This window comes from Myotis myotis, unplaced genomic scaffold (genome assembly GCF_014108235.1).
Source record: "Myotis myotis isolate mMyoMyo1 unplaced genomic scaffold, mMyoMyo1.p scaffold_m19_p_8, whole genome shotgun sequence".
In the NCBI taxonomy this organism is placed as follows: domain Eukaryota; kingdom Metazoa; phylum Chordata; class Mammalia; order Chiroptera; family Vespertilionidae; genus Myotis; species Myotis myotis.
The window spans coordinates 79,778,959-79,805,767 of record NW_023416390.1 but is presented as its reverse complement, the minus strand read 5'-3'; the positions used below and the strand labels follow the sequence as shown (position 1 = coordinate 79,805,767).

The 26,809-nt window shown below is 35.9% G+C and overlaps 1 protein-coding gene across 21 annotated transcripts in view; it reads left to right on the top strand.

The window, feature by feature from the left end:
• Positions 1-25,197, top strand: part of SLC35F5 (solute carrier family 35 member F5) — a 47,711-nt gene extending 22,514 nt beyond the window's left edge. For 5 of the 21 annotated variants that reach the window (XM_036319042.1, XM_036319036.1, XM_036319039.1 and 2 more), the window contains 8 exons: positions 2,658-2,739; positions 3,926-4,013; positions 6,027-6,091; positions 8,045-8,149; positions 12,799-12,958; positions 16,798-16,888; positions 21,319-21,473; positions 24,298-25,197. In XM_036319042.1, coding sequence (XP_036174935.1) covers positions 2,658-2,739; positions 3,926-4,013; positions 6,027-6,091; positions 8,045-8,149; positions 12,799-12,958; positions 16,798-16,888; positions 21,319-21,473; positions 24,298-24,376 — 825 coding nt within the window. In that variant the 3' untranslated portion in view covers positions 24,377-25,197. Of the gene's footprint in view, positions 1-2,657; positions 2,740-3,925; positions 4,014-6,026; positions 6,097-8,044; positions 8,150-12,798; positions 12,959-16,797; positions 16,889-21,318; positions 21,474-21,979; positions 22,074-24,297 lie in introns of those variants that run through there. The other 16 variants (XM_036319037.1, XR_004969220.1, XR_004969219.1 and 13 more) reach the window with 16 other exon arrangements.
• Positions 25,198-26,809: the final 1,612 nt, after the last annotated feature.

Below are 26,809 nucleotides of genomic sequence, written 5' to 3'. Positions count from 1 at the left end.
TGACCCCAGGACTGGTCACATAGTGTACATTTTGCTCAGGGAAAAAAAGTGAATCTGTAGTACCAGTTCTCGGCTTTGTAGATAATGTGCTCTGCAACCTGCACAAGATGCTGTGTTATTGCCCAGGTCTCTGGGCTCAGCCACTGCTCGTACTGCCCACTCCTGCAAGAATGCCCACTAAATCTCTTTGCTTCTTCCAGCTGATTGTCTTGCCAGCCACAGCCTGATTCCTCCCCTCTCTAAGCTGAGCCCCATCATGAGCTCAGGCTGTAGGGCTATGTCCCTGGCTTGTCTCAGCTTTTCTTCCTTCTTGCCTCCCGGGTTCGCTCCCACTTGCCCACGTTTAGATCTTTCAGTGTGTAGATCTCTAAGGTGTGTTTGTACACTGAGGAGGGAATCCTTTGTTGAGTTATAGCTGTTCAAACTGTTGAAACTTCAAGGGAAAAGACCAAGGGGATCTCTCATGCTGCCATTCCTCTCAATTTCAATTTCTAAACATTTCAATTTAGACTAGACATATTTTAGTTGCTCAGTAGCCAAATGTGGCTATTGGCTAATACAGCGATTTTCTACCCTTTTCATCTCATGTTGCACATAAACTAATTACTAAAATTCTGTGGCATACCAAAAAATAATTTTTTGCCTATCTGAACAAAAATGTAGGTATAATTTTGATTCATTCACACCAGGCAGTTATTGTTGTGTTGGCTATTGTCATTATTTTTTTATTTGACAATATAAAGGAAAAGAGGTCAGTACACCTGATGAAATAGTCAGGTATTGTATGTTTTAAAAATTCCTACAGGACACCAGTTGAAAATCACTGGGCTAATGTATTGGACAGTGCAGCTCAAAAGGAGTTAAAGATTACTGTATTTTCCAGTCCTCCTTTAATATATTTTGTCTCATTGGGACTTATGGTGTTTTAATTCTTTTTCTGTAAAATAAAACTTAGGTCATATAGACTTTACCAAGAATACCTTTTATGGTATTCTGTGGCTTGGGGTTTTGAGAGAGGTGGAGAATGGGAAAGTCTTTCTGGGAAGACTTCATAGCTAATGATAAGTTGTGATGATCTTTGAATGTCTGCCATCTAAGTGTTCTGTTTTTATTTCTTCATCTTGCATTAGCAGAGACTAGTGAGATTGTTTGGAAAATGAGCACAATATTTAAAGTATTAAAGTGATAAGGAAAGTGGGTCAAGAAAGCTAATTATCACCCAATGAGCATTATCCTTGCAGAAAATCTCCAAAAGATAATGAAGGGCAGAATCTTTTGCCTTTTTTCTAGCACTTCAACTACAAGTAAATTGTGGCTTCTGTTATCATATAAGTTTGATATTGCCCATCTCACCAATTGCTACTTCATTTTTTTATTTAGATAGTCAAGTGAAATTATCTAGTTAGGTATTGTGTGTTTTAAAAATTATTGTGGCATACTGGTTTAAAGTCGCTGATCTAGGCAGGTCAGAGGACTGCAGGGGGAATCAGAATAACTATCCTGGCTTTAGCCAGGATCAGAATAGTTTTATCCTGGGTTTAGCCTTTTGGTACAGTTTACACTGAATGGAGAGTACTAGACTCTCAGCTATCTGCTTGCTACCTTTTAGCAGTGCTCTGGAAGCATGTGTCTATGCTAGAAATGAAATGTAACTGCTAATAATTATACTGCTCACAGAAGTTCGAGACACATTAGGAGATGTCCCTCCAGTCAGTGTTTAACAGTGATGCCAAAAACAGACAAGTAGTTAATTATCTTTTACTAAACAATCTGCTTCTTAGTATATATGTTAGTGACACTCATGTATATATGCCTCAGGAGTCATACACTAGAATGTTCATAGCAGCATTGTTTGAAATAGTCAAAAAGTATCCATTAACAGGAAAATGGATGAGTTGTGGTAATATGCATCAGAATATCTGATGGCAGTGAGAATAAATGAACTTTGGATACACACACATACCAGGCTTCATCAAAAGAGGTTTCATTTCTTATTCTCTAAATCAAAGTAGGCACAGGGTTGGGAATATAAGAATATCTTAGCCTAGATTAGTAAAAGGGAAGAAAGAAAAATTCTCAGAGCTGCAAAACTTCCTTTATTATATCTAAAGTTGTGAGAACTCTGTATTGTGTTTTCAAACTGAGAATCAGAAAAACAATCACAATTAGCCAGTACATTCACCATTTTCTTGGACATTTTTAAATTTCCGAAGTGAATATAGCATTTTAGCTAGCAATCTGGCTAGCTAGTTCCATCCATCTCCATGGGCATCATCTTATTCATTTCTCAGCATGCTATGCTCGTTTTAATGTTTGAGAATTTTCCCCAACTTAAATTTGATTTATATAAACTTAATAGAGTGCTAGCAGTGCTTGGATAAAGAAAATTTTAAAGTTGTTTGATATTAAATTTTATCCTCATTTTAAAAAAAGACCTGAACAATAATTTTAACCGTTTTTAATTTTTGAAGGGAACATATCTTAGGTCTGATTATACTTGTCCTCTTTTCGGGCCTGTGATTTTTCAATACAAACCAGATTTTAAAACCTCTAATGTTCATGTTTAGGGGAAGAAAAAAAAGGGGGCAATCATATATTGTAATGGCAAATATAAACACGCCATTCATTAGGTTTCACTTTGTTTTCTATTTCTTTAGTGGTTTTTGGCAAATTTGTCATATCAAGAAGCACTTTCAGACACACAAGTTGCCATTGTTAACATTTTGTCCTCAACTTCTGGTAAGAAATGTATTTTTAAAATCTGCATTATGAATCAAGATATATTTCAAATATATATATATATATATATATATATATATATGTATTATACACACATTTTTATCTTGTTATAAATTATGTCATTTGTTCTCATTACATTAGTGTATTGTAACTATTTCTTAATCTTTATAGTTTTATACCATAGCCTTGTGCTATTTATATTTCTAACAAATACTTTACAGTATTTTGTATACCGATATGCTGGCTCTTTGTATTATAGTTGCCCTATCTTTCACATATTCTTTCCAAAGATCTTTTTCTAGATCCTTTGGCTAAATGTAATTGCTTATCTTAGAACTATAATTTGCCCTATGAAAGGTGTTTTTATTTTTAAAATTGAATCACCTTCCAAATCTAGAAGATAACAAGTGTTTTGAAGCTGTAAAAATAACTTTAACATACAAGTTTGATTATGATGATGTCAGAATATTATTCTGAATGCTCAGTTTAACTTTTTGTTAGTTTTTTAAAAAGGACTATATTTGATCTGTATTGTTGAAATAAACATGGCTTAGTTTAGAGGCTGTTTTTTTTGAGTATTAGTTTGGTTGTAGTCAATCCTCACCCAAGGGTATTTTTCCATTGATTTTTTTAGAGAGAGTGTAAGGGAGAAGGAGAGACAGACAGAGAGAAACATTGATTGGTTGTCTCCCACATGCTCCCCGACCAGGACTGGAGATCAAGTCTGCAACTGAGGTACATGCCCTTGACCGGAATCGAACCTGGAACCCTTCAGTCCGCAGGCCAATGCTCTATCCACTGAGCCAAACCGGCTAGGCCTAGAGGCTGTTTTTGTGTATGAACATTTCAGCGTAGGTAACTGCAGTCTTATTTTTAGTTCTTTTTTTTTTCTTTTTTGAAGAGAGGAAGGGAGAGGGAGAGAGAGATAGAAACATCAATGATGAGAGAGAATCATTGATTGGCTGCCTCCTGCGTTCTCCACACTGGGAAGTGAGCCCTGACTGGGAATTGAACTGTGACCTCTTAGTTCATAGGTCAAGACTCAACCACTGAGCCATGTTGACCAGGCTTATTCTTAGTTATTTAAAAAATGACAAAAATTAGTTTAAAAATTATTAAATTGATAGTAAATAATTTTGACAGAATTTAAGCCAATGTGTCTTTTTTCATCTTTTTCTCTCCATAGGACTTTTTACCTTAATCCTTGCTGCAGTATTTCCAAGTAACAGTGGAGATAGATTTACTCTTTCTAAATTATTAGCTGTAATTTTAAGGTAAGCATGTAGTGTAATAGCTTATTTATTCTGTTTAAAAATATGTATAAAATTTTTCTGGTTGTGAGAGAGGACAATTTATGTTACAGTGTACTGTATAAGCAAAGAAAGATGAGGATAGTAGAAAGTTTTAAATGGACATTTTGCCACTCAGCCCTGTGTCTTATCCTAGACTAGTTTTCTAAACCTCCCTAGGGAGGGTAACCTGAGGGAAGGACCTAAGGCAGGGGTGGGCAACCTTTTTGTGAGTGCGTGCCAAAACCAGCAAAATCTCTGACTCAAAATTCTTCTGCGTGTCAACCCTAATTTTTTGAGAACATGTTATGCCTACTTGATATCTCTTAAGGTGTATGTATGTGAAGAACCTTGAAGAAATAATAAAATTCATTCGAGCGACAAAAACACAGTATATGATGATGAAAACTACATTTATTTTTTAATGTATACATGTACACTGATAGTCCGACAGAAAACTTTATGACTCCGTTTGATATTATCAGTGGGACTTTTGCTGCTGCATCACTGATGACAGAGATTTTACATCAGGTTTATATTTCATGACCTTCAGAGATATGCACGAGCTACTACTTTCATCTGTCAGGCTCCTCCTATTATAAGACTTAACAAAATTCATCACTGAGAACAAAGATTCACAAGCGTATGTGGATGAAACCAAAACACTGGTCGGATCTAGGAAGGCAGGGAGAGTTAAGGCAGAGGCATAGAAATTGCTCTTCCCCTCTCTCGTCAATCCATGTCTGTGGTCTTTAAGATAACTTGTTATGTAAAATTATTTATCTAAGATGCACCTACACTGAATTTATCTGAAAAATAAAAAAGTTGATATTAAGAAAAAAATTGTAAATGAAAGATTATAAGAGAGGATTTTGCGTGCCAGCAAAAGTTACTGGCGTGCCGTGTTTGGCACGAGTGCCAGGGGTTGCCCACCCCTGACCTAAGGCATGTTGGTTGCCATTCATGTGACTGCAAACTAAGTATTGTACTGATGTTCACATTTAAGTTAATGTGACAAATTAATATTTATAATCTTCCAAATTTCCATTTTCTTAAAACAAGTTCCCCTTTTTGTTTGGGTTTTGGTCTTTATTTCTCCCCCTTCTAGAAATCTAACATGCAGTCTTCTCTGATTGCCTCAGCCTTTCATTTATTTTTTTATTTTGGCATTTTTATATTATTGGGTAGCATCAATATTGTCAATAACTGTGTTCTAATCTTTTATTTTTGTTTAACTTTGTGTATGTTTGTCTTGTCTTCTCATGAGATTTTAAGCCCCTTGTGCCACCAAAGGCCTAGATAGGGCTTTGCTCACCGACAGTACTCAAAAAAGATGTGTTGATTTGATTAAGCTATTGTTTTTGTGAGAGCAAATGAAAAATCAGAGAAAGTAGCAGAATGATTTAATGGAGAGATTGGTATTAGCTATCAGAGTTAGGTTTGAATCACAGCTCTGCTCTGTGTCCCTGGGCACTTCCCTTAGACTCTGGAAGAACTTCCTAGATCTCAGCTATGTGATTTTGGTCAATACTTCCTTTCTTTATGCTTAGTTTTCTCATGTGTAAAATGGAATGGTAATAACAATAACGCCTTCCTATACAGTAATATTGTACATTTTGTGTGGATTAAATTAGCTAATACTATAGCTCTTATGCTAGATATTGCCCTGACTGCTGGCTCATTTGGTTGGAGCATTGTCCTGTAGACCAAAAGGTTGTGAGTTCAGTTCCTGGTCAGGGCACATGTCTAGGTTGCAGGTTTGGTCCCTGGGACGCAGTCCATCTATGTTTCTTTCTCACATCAATGTTTCTCTCTCTCAAATCAATAAATTTCTGGTGAGAATTTAAAAAATTGTTTGATATTAATTAAATCACGAATTATTTGACAGTTTTACCCCAAAATTAGTCTTGATCATTTATAAATAATTTTCATCTTTATGCTTAGTTCTTTTAAGGGATTTATTATTTTGCTTATCAGTAACAACTGTTATTCTCATAGCATTGGAGGTGTTGTGCTGGTAAACCTGTCGGGGTCTGAAAAATCTGCTGGAAGAAATACGATAGGTAAGTTTCTGTTAGAGTATACGAGAAAATTTTGTGCATATCATCATCATGCCCACACAGAGGATGGGCACTAACTGGGGCTTTGTAAAAAAGACTTTTTTTTAGAGATAATGTTAAAAACATTCAAAAATATTTCATAGAATTCTCATGTAGCCTTCATCCAGATTCTTTGTTAACTACGTACATAGATAGCTACAAAATATAGTTCTAAAAATCAGGAGTTTACATTGATTAGAATTATATTATCTAGTCTGTATAGTCCTTTTCCAGCTTCACCATTTTTTCACTAATTTTCTTTTTCTGATCCAGGATCACTTGTTGCATTTACTTGTCATGTCTCTTTTGTTTCCTTCAATCTGGAACTACCCCTCAGTCTTCTTTTTGCCTTTCGTAACCTTAACACTTTTGAAGGTTACTGTCCTTTGGTTTTGTAGAATATCCCTCAATTTGCGTTTGTTTGATATTTCCTTATGGTTAAATTTATGTTGTATCTTTTTGGAAAGAATACCATGGAAGCGGTATTATGTTCTGATCAGGATATTATATCCGAAGACACATGCTGTTGATGTGATTAATGATGTTAATCTTAAGGTGGTGTCTGCCAGTTTTTTCCCTTGCTTTTGATCCATTATTTAGAGTTACAAAACAAAGTTAATCAGAACCCAGCCTAATGGTTTTCCTCTGGGTACTGTAGATATTTGAAGTTTATTGAATAGAGTAATATTTCTAAACTATTTCTGGATACTATCCAGTGAGTTGTGTCTTGAATTGCACCTTTTTCCCACCCAAAATAGTTTTGTAGGAGAAACAATATATGTATTTGTTGTGTGTGTGAGATTTTGTTGACAGGCTTTCCCATTGCTATTAAAAAAAAGTTGATAATAAGCAGATTTAATAAAACATTGGACTTTTGGATAATTGATTAAAGTATTGAATATGGTCACTTGGCAGATAGCATATTATTTAGCTATTTTTAAAGTTTTACTTACATGTTTTGAGAATGAGTTACTACATTAAAGTGGATCAATATTTACTATGTATATACAGTGAGCCCTGCCTTATGGTAGGTATTTTGGGACAGTAAAAAGTATAAATTAAGTGTTCTCAGTTTTCAAGGAATTCTTGGTTGTAATCAGTAGCTAAGATTTGCAAAGTGAAGCCACTAGAGAATAAAATTATATCACATTTAACTATAGTAAGCATTAAATTGCCCTAAGTAGAAGACAGGTAGGATGGAAATTCAGCAGAGGAGAGAGGATGCTTTGTGGCAGAGATAGGACTTTAATAGGGCCTTAAAGATGGTAGTGGAATATATATTAAAAATGACACATGTACCCTACCCGGTTTGGCTCGGGATAGAGCATTGGCCTGTGGACTGAAGGGTTCTGGATTCGATTCCGTTCAAAGGCTTGGTTGCAGGCTCGAATCCCACTTCTAGTCGGGGTGCGTGCGGGAGGCAACCGATCGATGTGCCTCTCTCACATCAATGTTTCTCTTTGTCACTCCCCCCTCCCTTCCACTCTTCTAAAAAGCAAAGGTAAACTATCCTCTGGTGAGGATTAACAGAAAGAATAAAAATAAAAGTGACAAGTGATAGGGGAAGAAGCATTGTTAAAGTTGGACTGTGTCAGGTGGCAAAATTGTTTATGGAGGGGAAATAGAAAGTGTGCATTTCAAAATTTAAAAACAAAGTGTTACTTATATGAATTTCAGTATTATAATATGTGTGTTGGGTTAGATCATTGAGGTGAATGTTTTTGCATTTATTTGTTTACACTTTAAACTCTTTCCTATACTCCTGGAGGATAAAGATAGGGTGGGCTGTACTTTATCTTTTCACATTTGCACACTCATTTCTTGAAATAGGATCCAACACATTGTTAGATTTTAAATAAGTGTGTGTTGAATGAGTTAATGAACAAATGCTTTAAATCATTATGTGGATCTTTACAGGTTCCATTTGGTCTCTTGCTGGAGCCATGCTCTATGCTGTCTATATTGTTATGATTAAGAGAAAAGTAGACAGAGAAGATAAGTTGGATATTCCGATGTTCTTTGGTAAGAATATGTTTAATTTGTGAGGCAATTTACTCTGAATTATCACTTTAGGGAAGAACAGGAAGGTATGTAGGCCAAATTCTGGGGGGTCTGGAGGTCCATCAGATTTTAAAGATTATGAAGTCCAATCTCAATGTTTTTCTCTTACCTTGTCCTGCATAGTTGTGTACCTATGAGGGATTGCTCCTTTCCTCAAAGTGAGGTAAAGAAAAAAATTCTTTTTAACGCCTTTTAAAAAAATAGTCATAGTAAACATTCATTGAGTGTGTACCAAGTAACAAGCATTATTCTAAGCCCCTATGCATATTAGCTCTTTAATTCTCTGAACAACCCTATGAGAGTATTACCCCCCTCTGACAGTTTTGCATTAATGTCTTCAGCCTATGAATCAGATAGTTTTCTCATTGATATGACAGAATCATATATATATATATATATATACTAGGGGCCCGGTGCACAAAATTCGTGCACTGGGTGGGTGTGTGTGGGGGGAGTGTCCCTCAGCCCAGCCTGCCCCCTCTCACATACTGGGAGCCCTCAGGCGTTGACCCCCATCACCCTCCAATCGCAGGATTGGCCCCTTGCCCAGGCCTGACGCCTCCGCCAGAGGTGTCAGGCTTGGACAGGGGACCCTCATCTCCCCCCATCACTGGCTCTGGCCCCCGCCCAGGCCTGAGGCCTCTGGCCCAGGAATCATGCCTGGGCAGGGGACCCCCATCTCCCTTTGATCGCTTGCTCCACCCCCCGCCCAAGCCTGACACCTCTGATCCAGGCTTCAGGCCTGGGCAAGGGGACCATCATATCCCCCCAATCCCCGGCTCTGCCCCCCACCCAGGCCTGATGCCTCAGCCAGAGGAGTTGACCCTCATCACCCTCCGATCACCAATCACCGGATCGGCCCCTTGACCAGGCCTGAGGCCTCTGGCAGAGGTGTCAGGCCTGGGCGGGGGACCCCCAGCTCCCTGCAGTTGCAGGCTCCGCCCCTGCCCAGGCCTAACGCCTCTGGCCTAGGCGTCCGGCCTGGGCAGTGGGACCTGCAGCTGCAGCGGCCCCGCAATCGTGGGCTTCGCTTTAGGCCCAGGCAAGGGACCCCTAGCTCCCGGGACTGCCAGCTTCGACAGTGCCCAGCTCCCATCGCTGGCTCCACCCCTACTTCCTGCTATCACTGGCCAGGGCGGCAAAGGCGCCTGATTCTCCGATCATGGCTGGGGGGCAGGGCAAAGGTGGCCCCAGGGCCGCCTTTGCCCTGCCCCCCAGCTTTTAGCTCCCCCTGGGTTTCTGATCACTGTCAGTGGCAGGGGGCTTCTTCCTGCTTTCCCTTTCACCTCCCTGCATTGTGCCTACATATGCAAATTAACCGCCATCTTGTTGGCAGTTAACTGCCAATCTTAGTTGGCAGTTAATTTGCATATAGCCCTGATTAGCCAATGAAAAGGGTAGCGTTGTACGCCAATTACCATTTTTCTCTTTTATTAGTGTAGATATATATATATATATATATATATATATATATATATATATATGCCTAATATGCTAAGTGTCGACCATTCGACCGGTTGCTATGATGAGCACTGACCACCAGGGGGCAGATGCTCCAATTGGTAGGTTAGCTTGCTGCTGGGATCCGGCCGATCAGGACTGGGCGAGATGGGGCCGGACAACCTGGAGTCCTCCCATGGTCCCTCCCTGGCCAGCCTACCTCCCTCGGGAATTGGGCAGGATGGCCCCGATTGGCCCCACCCGTTCATGAATTCATGCACCGGGCCTCTAGTGCTATTATAAGCAAGTGAGAGTATACTTGCTGTATTATACATTTTGCCATTTTTGAGTTGTTGGAAGCATAGGATTGGGGAGACTGGCCCCAAAAGATATGTATAATACTGTTCTGGTCTATGTACTTATTTTCATTAAAAATTATGGGCCATTTAAGGTTTTTCTATTTGCATTTTATCTTTAAGAGTCGGACTCTTTTATGACAAATATTTTTCAAATTACCCAAATATTGTTTCTGGCATCTGTTTTTAATTTTGGGAAATAAAATACCTGATATGATTTATAAATTATCTTTTGTCAAAAATCAGCTCAGTAAAAACTTGTGTTACTTGTAGACTATCTGTGGATATCTTTCAAAAGATACCGTAAAACCAATAGATAAAGAAGCCTGGTGATGAGGTTTCAAAGTACAGCTTACAGGGAATCAGGAGACATGGAATATATAGCTGTTATAACTTAATTTATCTCATGCTTATCTGAAAAATGAGGAAATTGGACTGATGGGTAGCTTCCAAGCTGATTTACAAAGGATCTGGGGAAGGTTGGTAGGCCGTGGAGTTGTATGTGGGGTCTGTTTCAGCTGGAACAGCATTGCTTTGTTAGGCTTATTGCATTATCATTTAAGTTGTAGAACAGATGTTGATGCTAAAAGCAGTTTGAATATCTTTACCTAAAGATTGACAGAAATAAAAGGCTTGAAAAGCCACCAAACTGAGTGATCACTCAAGTTCCTTTTAAGTATAGAATTCAATAAATATACCTTAAATATGAAGATCATTTTAGTCATCTTATTTTAGAGCTATAGAAAATTCTACCTGTAATGGCGTAAAATGCTATTTTTTTTTTTTTTTAAGATTGGCAGCCTTCAAGAAACATTGCTTAATTTAATAGAATACGCATAAACATTTAACTTGATTGCTCTTCTTCATATGTGATGTGATACGGAAAATATTGATTTGACCTGAGTTTTAGAATAGACGGGCTTATAAAAGAAGTTATGGGTGGAATGTGGAGGGTGCCTTAGGCATAGGGAAGTGAGAGCATGGCAGGGAACAGTGAGTAGATCTGTGTGATTGTGCTGAAGCCTTCACTTTAGGTAGAACGGTAAGATATGTAGGCCAAATTCTTGAGGGTCTGGAGAATAGAGGAAATAATTTGTAGGTCCAGATATTGTTAATTGATGTGGGATTTCATAGACTTGATAGTTCAGGAACCAGAAAATAGATTTGGTTCTTGATAATACCAAATTTTGGCATTTTAATGACAACTTTTTAATGTTATGCAAGTCTCTTGGATCACTAGTCCCTTCTGTATGTGTATCGTTTTATTTTATTTTTTATCACTAAATGTCTTAAATTGAGTTTCTTAGATGCAAAGTAGGAGACAGGGCTTTAGTGTGGGTTATTTATTGAGGGGGTCCTCTGCAGGAAGAACTGGCAAGGGAGTGAGAGAAGCAGAATGGAGAAGCTGGTGTGGGAGGCAGCGGGTAATGTCTAGGCACTCCTTGGAAATGTCCTGGCCTTGAGCCATTAGGATTTCAGCCACAGGGGTCGGCCTTGTGGGTGAGTGCAGTCATTGGCTGCAAAGGGTGTAGTGTAGGCAGGGATGGGAATTTCCTGGGAAAAGCAGACTTGTTTAATGTCCAAGACAGTTCTATAGAGAAGACAGAAAGAAGGCTGTAAGATTTTAGCATCGGGTGCTCCAGTCTTGTTTCTATTTAACTGGGCAGCCTAATTTCTAGTTTATTGTTTAGCAGCCAATATAAAATATATATCTACTGTAATTTAACTTTTTAAATGAAAACTCTTATTGTTACCTCATGAATTTCATAGTGGATCCTTGATGCTAAACTGTATAGAAAGTGCAATAAAAATTATAATTTTTCTTTGTAGTCATTACTATATACTATTTGCATGTATATAGTCATATGTAAACTTTAATTTTTATAATAATAATAGCTAGCCTTTATTAACTGTTTACTCTTTGCTAGGTACTGTGCTATATTTTATGTTTTATCTAATCTTTCCAATAACCTAAGTAAATATTGCTTTACACTTACAGACTAGAAAACAGGCTTAAAAGAGGTTCTGCTCTTGCCTCAAGTTTACACCACTAGTGAATAGTAGAGTTGGGATCAAAACCCAGGGCAATCAGACTGCTCATACTCTGTAACCATTGAGCATTGCAGCCTTCCTTATAAGTAGTTTGTGCTCATACATTGGATAGGTATTTGCATATATGTGTTATCGCACCAACTAGCTAATGAGCTTTGGGAAGACAGGAACCAAGAATTTTATCCTTTTTTGGACCCTTCTTCCATTATTCCTAGTATAGTACAGGAGCTTTAAATAGAACTATGAGTTGAATTAGAGAACAAACTGTGCATTTCCTTATACTTAATTTAGGGTAAATATACAAACACACACCAGTTATTCTTTTAACTTCCAAGATAATACAGGGTAGGGCAAAGGTAGGTTTACATTTGCTTGTATGGAAACCAATAAATAGTACTACAAGAATAAGCTCTGTTTTGCATACTCATGACTGAAAACCTACGTTTGCCTCACCCTGTAATTATTAGTAGCTAAAGTTAACCCTTCTTTTTGAATTGTTTTAAGTGGTTTATTCTGTAGCAGTTGGTCCAGGCACTGTGGGCATTTGAACCTTGAAGACTCAGTGGACACCAGTTGCTTGATACAGTTTTTCCTGGTGTTGAGTTATCCACAGGACTGGCTTAAAAACAAAGAAACAAGTTCCAGTTAAGGAAATCTATTGGAGCCATTTGTATAAGATCGGTTTTATAAGAATAGAGTTATAAGTTTGGAAAATTTAAATAAATCAGAGAAACTAACATTTGTCTCTTTACACATGTTTAGGTTTTGTAGGACTGTTTAATCTGCTGCTCTTATGGCCAGGTTTCTTTTTACTTCATTATACTGGATTTGAGGACTTTGAATTTCCCAATAAAGTAGTATTAATGTGCATTATCATTAATGGCCTTATTGGAACAGTTCTCTCAGAGTTCCTGTGGTTGTGGTATGTACTGTTTATTACCTCTGATTTATTAGTTATCAGTTTATGGACTTTTGGATAGTTTAAGCATTTATGTTTTTTTGGTCTTCTGATGGCCCTTGCTGTTCACCTTCTCACCTCACACTTAACAATTTAATACAGTAACTCCATTATAGCGGGAGCTTTGTGATTTTTTAAATTTCTAATTATCCATCATATAGAGCAATGTTTTGCACATAAAAGGAGCTCAGTAAATATTGAATGAATGAATATGAATGACCTAAATTTGTAGTGTTTTTTGAAGTAGTGTTATACAAATGAAAAGTGGCATCTAATGTTCATCCTAACTTACAAGATGTATTTCCTACATATTAATGACATGAGTTCTTAGTGAGACTCTGAGGATTTTGCTTGTCTAAGAGCCTTTGCTTATTTTAGAGACTTTGTCTCTTTTGTTTTGTTTATTCTCAGGAATTTTCATGTGGGTGAGTCACATATGTAAGCCCTAAACTCTGATTAGACATGTTAACATACTTTGAAATGTTAAAATATCAAATATGTTGATATTTAATAATAATCCTAAAATAGTTGGAAGACAATATCATGTATGGAGTTTAAGAAACCTTTCAAATATAGAGCTTGATACTTAGTCCTACTTCCACCTAATAAGAACTGAAAAAGAAACAAATTGTACTTAAACTACTAAATGAATTTTTATTGTATGGCATTTAAGATTGCTGACTAGTTTCCCTTGCAAAAGGCTGCGGCAAAAATAGCCTTTAGTAAGAAGTCTTTCTTTATGCTCTGCCTATACTTCTTCCTCTTCCCTAATAAGGGAATAGCTCTTACTTTCTTGATATCCTCACTACTCACTCTCTTTCATGTAGTACTTAAAGATTTCCTTTGTATTATAGTAATTTATGTACCCATCTTAAATTCCTTTGCTAATCTAAAACTCTTATCTCAGAATCCACTTACTCATTTATTTTTCCATCTTTTTTTACATGCATTTATATGCCTTTTTTAGCCTCAAATAGTTACATACTTTATCTTATACATTAATATATATCATATCCCTCTTGTTATCACTTCTTTTGTTCTATCATTTCTCTTGTCTCTCTCCACTCTTGGTTCTGAGCAGATAAAACTATTTACTGGTTGTGTTTTGATTTAACTTAGTAGGATCATAAAGAATTGTTGATCTTCAGCCATTTTTGACTGCAGTTTCATATGGTTCAACCCAATGAACCATATGCTTTAAATAATTATGTATTCATTGTATTTTAATACAAGTTCATATTTTCTGGTTTCGTAAGTTTAGTTGAAATTGGGAAATTCCAAAGCAGAGCATTTTTACATATCTGAAAGAAATAATTAAGTTTTTCTTTGGATATTAGACTAAATAAAGGTTTAGTTTGGTCCTTATTACTTGATTATTACATTGAGACTCATAGTAAACATGGACTGTGCCACCTATCGATATTAAAATGCTCATTCGTTATTGAACACTTTATTTTTAATAATAAACATATGCAAAAGATTTTCATTATGTTTAGCAGAATTTAATGTAGGCTTTGGGGACAATAAAATATGAGTTGTGATGTGTAATCTTTCCATTATGTGAGATTTTATAGTTTGCTCCTTGGAAAATTTTATATGTAAAGAAATAATAAATAGCATGTTTTACAATATTCTTTTTTATTTAGCTTTTAAAAATTAAAAGAGTGTACAAAAGAGTTCACAATCAAAAGGAAATGTCCCTTCTACCCCAAATACCTATTCCTTTTTCTCAAAGGCAACCACTATTAACATCTAAACCTTCTATAATATTTTCTATACATACAAAATTATGTTTCATTCTCTTAATTTTCCTCTCAATTTGTTTTATTTTCAACACACAAATAGGAGCATACTGTGGATATTGTTCTATACTTTACTTTTTTTTTCACAAATTGTCTTTCAATCTTCACATAATAGCACTTAGGTTCATTTTTTTAAAGGCTGTATTTTAAAATACTTTATTCCAATCCATTTTGTTATGTAATGGATAGAACATGTTTTACCAGTTCCTCATGGAGAGACATTTTCAGTTTGCAGTCTTTTGCTTTGTGAATAATACAGCATTGAGTATTCTTATATGTATCTTTGCATATATATGTTAGCATTCTATAGGATAAATGCCTCTTAGTGGAAAAGACTGAGTCAAACATAGACTTTAAATTTTGATACAGAATTGCAAAATCATTCTTCATAGAGGGAACACAATTTCTATCCTCTACTGTGTATTTGTGAGTGTTTATTATTAAATAGTTAAACTGGACACTGAAATTCATATATTATGATAAAGCTATATTTATCCTTACCTAGGATGGATTTTTCAGGATCTCAAGGTTTATTTTTCAGATACACCTCTATATTCAAGTGTTTATGAGTACTTACAGTAAAAACTCAGTAGCAGTAAAGTGAGTAAGTAATGAAACAAACATACCCCTAAATTCTAGGTGTTGGTAACTCAAAATAACCATAACAAGCCTATCAGACTTTTTATGATTGTACTTAGCATTATAAATCTCTAAGAACATATGCTACATTAAAAATATATACATTTAATCCCTGAACCCTCATTTCATAGAGCAGCTTATGAGTAGTGGAAACCACTAGTACTTGAGTTCTCTTTATTGCAGCAATAAGAACGAATTGTCCAGCCTCTGTTGAATATTTCAAATGACACTTTCAAGAGATAGCCTCTTTTATAACAAGACAACATTATAAATTCTAACCTATACTGAGCTAGAACTTGCTTGCCTGTAATTTCCGTGGGTCTATAGTCCTAATGATATACATTATGGTTTTATCTTGGCTATAATTCATTATCTTCTTATATACCCAAATTTTTAGTTGTTATAAATGGCTCGCCTATTTGGTATAATGGTTTCTTTTTTTCTTCAACTAAACAAAATTATATGCAAATTGATATTTTAAAATTTGATACCAATATTGATAGTTTAAGATAAAAATAAACTAATTGATAGTTCAAGGTGAAAATAATACAGGTTTTGGTTAGGACAATTGCTAGACAAGTGGGAAACAACAAGGAACTAATCCTTTAAAAATATTCAGTTTTTTTTCTTTTTAATGCTGAACCAAACCAGAAGAGCAGTACACATCTAAAGACTTAGTTCTCATGAGGGTGAGATATTTTTTGTTTGATGACAGACGCACATGTTGGCTTATCACTTTCTTAAAGTCTGTGTTGTGAGGTATTACAGTTTTAATAAAGCTTCCTGCTTTGTTAGCTAAGTATCATTATCACAACTCTTTTTTAAAAAAATGTATTTTTATTGATTTCAGAGAGGAAGGGAGAGGGAGAGAGGAATAGAAACATCAATGATAAAAGAGAATCATTGATTATCTGCCTCCTGCACATCCCCCACTGGGGATTGAGCCCACAACCCAGGCATGTGCCCTGACCAGGAATTGAACTGTGACCATAGGTCAATGCTCAACCACTGAGCCACACCAGTCGGGCTATCACAACTCTTGACAGTTTTGTAAAAAATGTTAAGGAAATTTAAGTTATGTATTTAAAGTTGAACAATGTCTGTAAGCAGATCTTGAAAATAGCATAAAATACCTCAAAATATTTATACTTACATATTTGGATTTTTAATATTTGAAGATAAACCTTAGGAATTATCTTAATAACTCTATTATTTATTTTGTCTCAGTCCATCCTGAGCTTTCATTTTTGCTTTTGATTTCTCACATCTATATTTTAGGGTAGGTAGACATTGATCATTGTTTTTCTTTGGTCCTTTTACTTTTTTAATATGGAAATGTATGTTTTGTTTTTTCCTTTTTAGGGGCTGCTTTCTTACCTCATCATTGATAGGCACACTTGCACTAAGCCTTACAATACCTCTGTCTATAATAGCTGACATGTGTATGCAAAAGGTAAGATAAGCTATTTATTAGATATTTTATGTATATTATTAAACACAGAGCTAATGAAGGTTTAGGGATGTGACTGAATTATAAGGGATACAACCATGAAAAATACTTGATGCCTTCCCTCCCAAGGTGCTTTACTACATAGAGATGTAAAAAGTACCCAAAGAGCCCAAGCCGGTTTGGCTCAGTGGATAGGATAGAGAGTTGACCTCCTGGGTTTGATTCCAGTGAAGGGCATGTACTTCAGCTGCAGGCTCTGCCCCACCGGGGCCCTGATCGGGGCTCCAGTAGGAGGCAACCAATCACTGTTTTTCTCTCACATTGATGTTTCTCAGTGTCTTTCCCTCTCTCTTCCACTCTCTTTAAAAAAAAAAAAAATCAATGTAAAAATATCCTCAGGTGAGAATTAAAAAAAAAAAAATGCCGAAAGAAATGGATAATATCTTGAATTTTTAGCTTTTCAATTTTTTTATCTTAAGAGTAGTATCTTTATATGTAGTTTTCCATCGTAGAGTAGATATATTCCATATGCTCTTTGTTAAGTCAGTGGTATAGAGTAGGGATATATTTTATCATTTAAGTAGTAGTGTTTTGATTTCTAAGATAAAATCCTTAACCCTGCTAATACTACTATAAATTTGTGAGGTATATGAGCAGTGTTGCTTCTCAGCAAATGTTCATTTCTTTCTGAACTCAGCAGGGCAGGGGCCTCCTCCCTCTTCTATGAAGTCCTGGTCTGGATACGGGAATCTTGTGATAAATATTGGCAGTACTGCAGACAAGAGAATCTGAGTCTCTCCCAACAGCCTGAAGGGAGGAGTTTCTTTAGTGCTCCTAAGGGTTAACAAGGAGAAAAGAGATATGCCATTGGCTAATGCTAGAAGATGTAATGTAGCATGGACCACTCAGTTTAGTATTTGTAAGCTTTTAAGTAACAAAATGGTGTGTGTGCGTGGGTGTGTGTGTGTGGGGGGGGGGGGGGGAGGGTTGGAGGGGAGGGTGTTGGTTTAATGTAATTGGAAGAGGAAATACTTGAAAGCCCAAAGGCATAATGTGAAGAACTTATAATCAGATTTTGAAAGCTAATTTTCTTTAGATCTTTTTGCACTTTTTAGGATAAAGTCAAAATACTCTTAATGATATCTATCTTCTTTATTTAAAAAAAAAACTGTACTAATATTTAACATGGTTTTGTGGTTTAGTAAATTCTTATTTATCATGGTTAAAAATGGAAATCTCCTTAATTGAGAATTAATTACCTTACATAGCATGCATTTTCAAAGAATGTCAAAATTATAAAATATATATAATACTAAAGTTACACATATTAGATTCTCTTTATAGATTTAAATAATATCCAGGTCCTTTACATCTCAGGGTCATAATCTTGAATATGAACCAAAATTGTTATAGTGAAATTGGGGAAGTAAGGATTTTGGTAGACCACTATGCAATTGAACTTTAATGTTCCAATATTTTGAAAACATTAGCTTTTGTACATTTGAAAAATAAAATTGAAGGTTAATTTTAGGGAATTTAAAAAAAGGAAATGTCACGGGGGATCTCATTTTATTAAATGATTTCATAATTTGTTTAACCAAATACTTTAAGATGAAGGTAAAACAAGAGAAAGTGTGTTGTGTGCGTGTGTATGTGTGTGTGTGTGTGTGTGTGTGTGTGTGTACATATATATACTAGAGCAGCGGTTCTCAACCTGTGGGTCACGACCCCTTTGGGGGTCAAGCGACCCTTTCACAGGGGTCGCCTAAATACATCCTGCATATTAGATATTTATATTACGATTCATAACAGTAGCAAAATTACAGTGATGAAGTAGCAACGAAAATAATTTTATGGTTGGGGGTCACCACAACATGAGGAACTATATTGAAGGGTCGCGGTATTAGGAAGGTTGAGAATCACTGTACTAGAGGCCTGGTGCATGAAATTCATGCACTGGGGAGGGGGGGTGTCCCTCAGCCCGGCCTGCCGCCCTCTCACAGTCTGAGATCCCTCAGGGGATGTTCACCTGCCGGCTTAGGTCCAACCCCTGACAGAACTGTAATAACATATCACAACTAGACCATAACATACTTTTTTTTTTTTTTAATATATTTTATTGATTTTTTACAGAGAGGAAGGGAGAGAGATAGAGAGCTAGAAACATCGATGGGAGAGAAACATCGATTAGCCGCCTCCTGCACATCTCCCACTGGGGATGTGCCCGCAACCCAGGTACATGCCCTTGACTGGAATCGAACCTGGGACCCCTCAGTCCGCAGGCTGACGCTCTATCCACCGAGCCAAACTGGTTTCAGCCATAACATACTTTTTTAAAATTTGAGATGACAGCCAGACATCCTTCTCGCAGTCCAGGACCCCTCACTCCTTACCGACCCCTGCAGCGGAGGTGGGAGAGGCTCCCGCCACGACCTCTGCGCTCACCAGCTGTGAGTCCAGCTTCTAGCTGAGCAGCGCTCCCCCTGTGGGACTGCACTGACCACCAGGGGACAGCTCCTGCATTGAGTGTCTGTCCCCTGGTGGTCATTGTGTATCATAGCAACTGGTCATTCTGGTCGTTTGGCCTTAACGGTCACTTAGGCTTTTATTATACAGATATGTCATTGATTAGAAAAACATATCCAAGTGGTCTTTTCTGGATTGTCTTCACATATATTATTAGGCAACCATTTAAATGAATAGGCTGAGTCTTTGGTGGAATTGAAGGTTGGGAGATGCCTTCTGGAAAAAGTCACAGGGTAGGCCCCAGAGCTATACTAGAAAAGCATGATGGGAGAAATGTACTTGCATGGGAATTTTTGATTCTATTAGCCAATCATGTTTATATATACTTTCTGAAATTTTAGCATTTATTAACAATATTTGTGCTTAAAAATATTATTTGAACTTATTTATAATTGACATGTTGTATAATAGGAACTATATCTGATTACTAGTATACTTAGATTTATTTTCAGATATATTTAGGAATTATATATTTTTTATATAGGCAATTTTCTTTGTTAATAGGTGTCTTCATTTTTAAAAATTATCTTCTTGGATAATCTTCTTTAAAAATTAGCTTCTTGGAAATCCAGTAGTAAGTTTTATAGTATGTGGCAACATGCAACCTGCATTGTTAAAAGTGAACTTTCCTTTAAAAGTCATCTAGGGTTTCACCTACCTTTATAAAGTTTGCTTTAATTCAGTTATAGGGTTTTTAGTTGAATATTCATGAAATCATTCTATCAACTAGATCTACATTTTAGCCCTCAGTATTCATAAGTTTTTCTGGTCTTGAGTCATTTAAGTGCATTGTGGCTTTTCTAGATAAGAAAATGTTCTAAGATTTTGTTATACCAATAATTTGATAACAGCATGAAGGCTTTTTATTTTCTCTTACTGACTGATCTTTCCTGGCATTCTTAGGCTGACTCAGCCTGTGGGTTGTACCATGCACTCAGGATGTGCATGTTAAATTGTCAGTTATTGTTCATGTGTTACACATTGTGAGTCCCTCATAAAAAACATCATTCTCACAAAACCCCTTTGCTCTAATGGTGGTATGAAGTGAAATAGTATATGTTTCCCACCAGAGGGAGTTCTTAGTTGAATCTAGGTGGTAAAGGTAAACTGAAAGAGAAGAATGATTTTTTTTGTAACTTTATGGCATCTCATTATTTTTAAATTTCTTGACAACCCTCATAAAATGATGGGTTGGAGGGCCTGACTTGATGGCTGAGGGCTCTGCACCACTGAGGCGTAGCTCGCTGCTTGTCTTCTCTGGCTCACATTTCTCACATTCCTATTTGTAGTCTTTATTTTACTTTTGAAATTTTTTTGTTACTAGATAATCAAGCTCATTTTAAGTGTCAGGATTAAAATTTGTTGCCAATTGTTAATAAAAGGTTTATAGAAGTTGAAGTTAAGAGTTTAATCTGTTTTTAATACTATCTTAAGAACTGTAACAACACAACATATCACAACTAGACCATAACATACTTTTTTTAAAATTTGAGTTTTTAAGATGACTTCAGAAACTGAAGGGCAGGACCAACTTGAGATAAATAGTAATCAGTGAAGGGGAAATGGGCAACGTGATCCGTAAGACAAAAGCTTAGAGTTTCATAATTCTGTTCTCAGCCATACTGTGCCTAATAAGTGAAAAGCATGCCTTTCTGGCTTTCCTTTAGGCTGTTTCCCAAGTGAGAAATATTTTAGTTGGTAATTTAAGCAAGTGGTTAAGATGTTGAAGTCCTGAATCCTTTTTAATAATAATATACTTACGAATGTATTGTCAGTACTTAGTATTACTAGTATTTTCTTGGCTTGTTAACTTATTCCCGTAACTTTTCATAAATGGGAAACTTACATTAAAGGGGAAAATCATCTTCATAATAATGATTGTGTTTTTTTCTACCTTTTATTTTTAGGTGCAGTTTTCTTGGTTATTTTTTGCAGGCGCTATCCCTGTATTTTTTTCATTTTTTATTGTAACTCTCCTATGCCATTATAATAATTGGGATCCTGTGATGGTGGGAATCAGAAGAATCTTTGCCTTTATATGCAGAAAACATCGAATTCAGAGGTATATTTAGCTACAATATAATTTTTAAACAAATAATATTTGCTAAATAAAATGGGAATCATATCATGCTGGCCTGAATTTTAGAGATTTTGTGAATTATTGAAAGATTATAATTATATATGTACTATGCCAGGCAAAATTAAAATTGTTCAGATCCTTAGGTTATAAGATAGTTTCTTCACAACTACTTTTAAAAAATGTTTTGATTTACAGGTAAAACTAAAGTTCTTACTGTTTTGCTATAACACATTTAAATGTAGAGAACTCTTATTGGTTTTAATAAAATTCATAATAAAATATGATAACATTGCCTCAAAATTTTTTTCAATTTTTTTAAACAGAGAGAAAGCTTTCATATTCTATTATAGAAAGAACTTGAGACAAGTTGTTGAGAAATTTTGCCCTAGTCTTAGTTCTGACCACACAGCTTCAGCCATCTGTATGGGTCATTTTTAAGGGTTCCTTTTAGCTCTAAAGCTTTCCTTAACTGTTGCCTTTTTTTAAAGGGTTTCAGAAGACAGTGAACAGTGTGAGAGTCTTATTCCTATGCACAGTGTTGCTCAGGAGGATGGAGCTAGCTAGCTGTTGTCAGTCATCCAGGTTTGTATGTTAGCTGGCCTTAGTGTTGACTAATTCTAATTCTTGTATTGCTTATATACAAAATTGAATTTCCGTAATTAGTTGTTTGAGAGGCTATACAACCAAGAGGCTAATGGAGTTAAACTGCCTGGGTTTCATTTCCAGCTTCACCATGTACTAGCTCTGTGACCTTAAAACAAGGTTCCTAACCTCTCTGTGCCTCAGTTTTCTTATTTGTGGAAATGGAGTTATAATAGAAATTCCCTCATTATTAAGGGAGTATTAAACATAAGTTTAAACTTCATAAGTTTAAAGTACATACAGTATTAGTGCCTGACTCAAACTAAGTGATTCCAAGTTTTAACTGTTACTTTTATTCGTGTCCACCATCATCATTTTACTTATGATATACTTTAGAAACATGTTTTTTCTCTAAGTATAACATTCAGAAAAAAATGCAATACTTGGATATGTATTCAGTCTTTTCGTTATGCATGTGTTACTATAACTGGCCCAGTATATATCCTGATTCTCTGACTGCTTTTTCATTTAACGATGTTTGAAGAACATTTCCCCAGTTTTTAAAAATTTTAAGAAACATTTTATATTTCTTATATGAATGAAAAAGTACATTACATTTTATATTTTGCTGAATGCATGTTTAAAATATATCTGACATATGTCTTTGTCAGGTACAAAAGTGATTATTTATTTAGAATGAGAGATCATAATAAGTTACCGAAATTCTGGGCATGCAGGCTCTTTTTTTCTGAGATAACTTTAGGCAGCTGAGATTGAAATGTGTCCTAATTGCAACTGGGGGTTCCCCTCCTCACATAGAACATCAAGCAACTCCTGTCAATTCCTTGTAATCACACGGACCTTGAAACTTAAGTAAATTCCTCATGGTAAATTCATATACAAACTAATTGTCTTGGTTTTGTGTTTTTCTGTGATTGGTCATTTTCCTTTTGTTATGATGGTTATACATGCCCGTAGTTCAAAAGGGTTCGAGTTCCACATGACATCTTATACAAAGGAGTTCTCCCTGCTCTGCACTATCTATCCTGTGTTCACTCTTTTCCCATTCTCAGGAATCACTTTAAACTCTTAGTGGAGTCTTTGGTATTTTCCTCCCTGGCGCTCTAAAGTACCATGCCTATACTTCTGTTTCTTGCTTTCTTGGTTTTAGGCATATTCAGTTGATTTTCCCACTGTGGTAAATGAGGATGGGTTACTTTCAAGTGCCTCCCTCCTCTGTTCTCACCCCACTTGCCTATTTGCCAACTCAGTATCACTCCTTCCTTCTTATCAACCCAGTATCATTATTACATAATTTTGTGTAGATCTATTGTCAACTTTTACATTGTTATGACTATACAAATGTTGCTTTTATCTGAGGCATATAGGATTGTGCTTGGCATTTCCCCAATCCAGAGACCCTCTGTTACTACTTTTTCTTTTAGGAATAAGCCTCTTTTGGGAGGCACCAACTGTGAAAGATAAAAGGAGGGCATCTGATTTTCTAACTGCTTTTTCTATAAAATTTGCACCAGTCTGGTTGTTTTTAGTCGTGTCTTCATTTGAGAGATATAACTGGTCAATTTCTCTACTGCTAGCTAAGAGTTAGCCACTATTTTCTTATCTCTGCTCTGCTCTTTGTCCACATGGTTTATTCCTTTTAAAAAGTCTCTTTATTGTCTTTTTACTGAGATTTTTAGGGACAGAGTGGAACTAATATGTGTTTATTTGCCAACTTTAAATTAAAAAAATACACGTAGTTATTCTTGAAAGCTTTTTATTGCTATGACATACATTTTCCCTCCCTAGTATGCTGTGCATTATCCCCGTACTCATACTTAAGTTTCAATATTTATGGAAGTGAGAGCTGGATAAAGGGGAAATGGTGACGACAAAAGAAAATGGGCTACAATAAAGCAATAAAGTAGGACAGGTTGGGCAGGAGTCTGTCTCAATGTGGGTAATGGTGGAATACACCGTGATTAAACTTATTACATGATCTTTAAGTAGTGTTGGGTGTCAGCCTCTGACACTGCTATAGTACTTAATTACATGTGTTCTCAGGATTCACCTCAAGTTCATATATCCAATTATATATACTACATAGATTGTGTTTGATGTATATTTCAATGTTAAGATAATTTGCTTTTTAAAATATAAACTATAGGAAATTAAAGCTATGGTAGCTGTTATCTAATGATTTTGTGTTTGCTTTTATTTTCAGCTTGACAATGGAACATTATATAGCGAAGAGACAATCTCTGGCAAGGTTTTGGAGAAAAATGTTTCAGTGCCTACTCTGAAAAATAACATTTTCAGTTCTTTGGAACTCTAAAATATATTTTCCTCATATTGGTGTTCTTCATTTTCATAATGAAGTTCTTTGCTATATAGCTGTGTACACGTCACTACAGTTATAGGAAGTTTCAGTCCACAGTCTGTCTAAAGGACCACCTGCCTTATACATCTCAAGGAATTCAGCTGATGAAATAATCTGAACTAATCAAGGGATAAAATCCTAATGTCTGGAGATTTTATCTTCACCTATTATTTGTTAAATGCTGGACTGTATTATGAAAATGTTTTCAAGAAATTGTTTAGTATGTAGATCAATGTTTGTATAGGTAAAATGCTAAATTAAGCTGCCTATAATAGGTACAGATTATATTTCTGAGTTTTGTAGAATATTGCAAATTAACAAAAAAAATGTTCAATTTATGTGACAAGTATATTTACACAAATTTGGTTAGACTTCAGAAAGGATATTTGAGATAAGATCTGGTTCACTTACACTACATATACTGTGTTATCCTTTCATAGCATTAGGTGCCTTGTATTTTAAATCTGTGACAAACCATGACAAATTTTTAAAGGGGAAATATTGTAAAATGAAGAATCATGTATTTCTAAAGCCTGTATTGCTGTAAATTTAATTGATAAAGCTCTGCTTAATTTAGAGTTTTGAAGAAATATTCTCTCTTCAATTAAGACATTTTCATAATGGAATGACTTAAATTGAAGTGATAAGAGTATTATGAAAATAAAGTGTTTATATATATGTGTGTATTATAGATCTGTCAGTTGGTTTCTGATTTTTTTTTTCACATAAAAATGTGCCACATTACTATGGAACTGGATGCCTCTTCTTTATATAATTCTAGGTTTTTAAAAAAATAATTTTTAATGGATAAAATACCAAAGAAGGAAGGCAAGAAATTCATATTAAATTACATTTAAAATGAATCTACCAAGTTTAAATTAATTATAAAATACTCCTAATTTTAACTCCTATACTTAGGTCTTATATATCCATATTGTGCAACTCTTCCTGGATTCTCGTCATTGTAGACATTGGGAATGAAAGTATGTCTCAGGATTCATCCAGGCTTTTCAAGTTCATTACTCTGCAAAATTTCTTATCAATATTTAAAAAATTCCCTTTGCTATGTTTAGCTTCAGTTTGTGTTATTCACATTCTTTTTAAAAAATCTTTATTGTTGAACATACTACGTATGTCCCCTTTTTCCCAATTGACCCCTTTAGCTTGCCCTGCTCCATGCCCCCCCCCCCCCCGGCCTTCACCATCCTATTATCTATATCCATGGGTTATGCATATATGCGTACAAGTTCTTTGGTTGATCACTCCCACCCACCCACCTTCCCACACCTTCCCTCTGAGATTTCTCAATCTGTTCCATGCTTCCATGTCTCTGGATCCACTCTGTTCTTAAAAGTGCTTTAGTGTTACCATGAGTCTATAGTGGAGTTTAACCCTTTTTCTGCCTGTTCTGAGAACTCATATTAATTTAAGATTGTGTATGATATCACATTTTAAAAACAGATGACTGCTTTCCTATTTGGTACCACCAATAATTCTTGTTAAGCTAAAAGTAATACTGATTTTGTTAGCTTGACACAAGGTTAAGGCATGTAAAGAGTGGGGACTTCTAGGGAATTTTCTCCTAAAAAGAACTTAATGAAGTAACATTTCAATCACTCAAAGACTAATTTTGGTTGAAGTTTATTATCTAGCCACCTCTGCTTTCTGTTTTTGCTGTTTGACGGTTCACCAATACCTTCAGCAGTTTAGAGGGTGAGTAGTTGAAACTGGAAGTAACATTTAAATTTTAATTTATTTAAGTAGGAGAAGAGGTTGAACTTAGAATTTTTGGTTCTTCATGTGGCCTATGTTCACGTCTTACAGATCGCGTGTTCTCACTCAGGATTCGGGGAGTATTAAGCCTTTTGTAACGTGCTGGATAGATCTTGAGGAGGACTTCTTGTAGGCAGCTGCTCAGCTGTTTTATTATCGAAGAACAACTGTAGAAGGAAGCACCATTAAATTGCTTAACTGAAGTAAGAATTACTGCTGTTTGCTTGCCCACCTATTGTTTTTCCTCATGTTTTATTTATCTGACTGATTTTGTATTTGGTTACTGTACCTAGAGTGAGCAGCAACTGAGGACGACTTCCTGCACCTTTGTAGTTAAGGGTTCATCTTCTCAAGATAAAGTTGTGATGGAGTACTTGCACTCTGTGATTCCCCAGAAATGTCAGCATCCAGCCCTAGGATCATAGCAGCCACCTGGCAGGCCTCTGGGAATGCTGGGGCGCTTCCATCCTCTTTGAGCAGTGTTGGCTCATGTTTATGGTTTTCTGAATCTAAAGATACAAAGAGAGATTCTAATACCTCGTTGCAGTCTTCTTTTCTTCCCATACATAATTTAAATCTCATT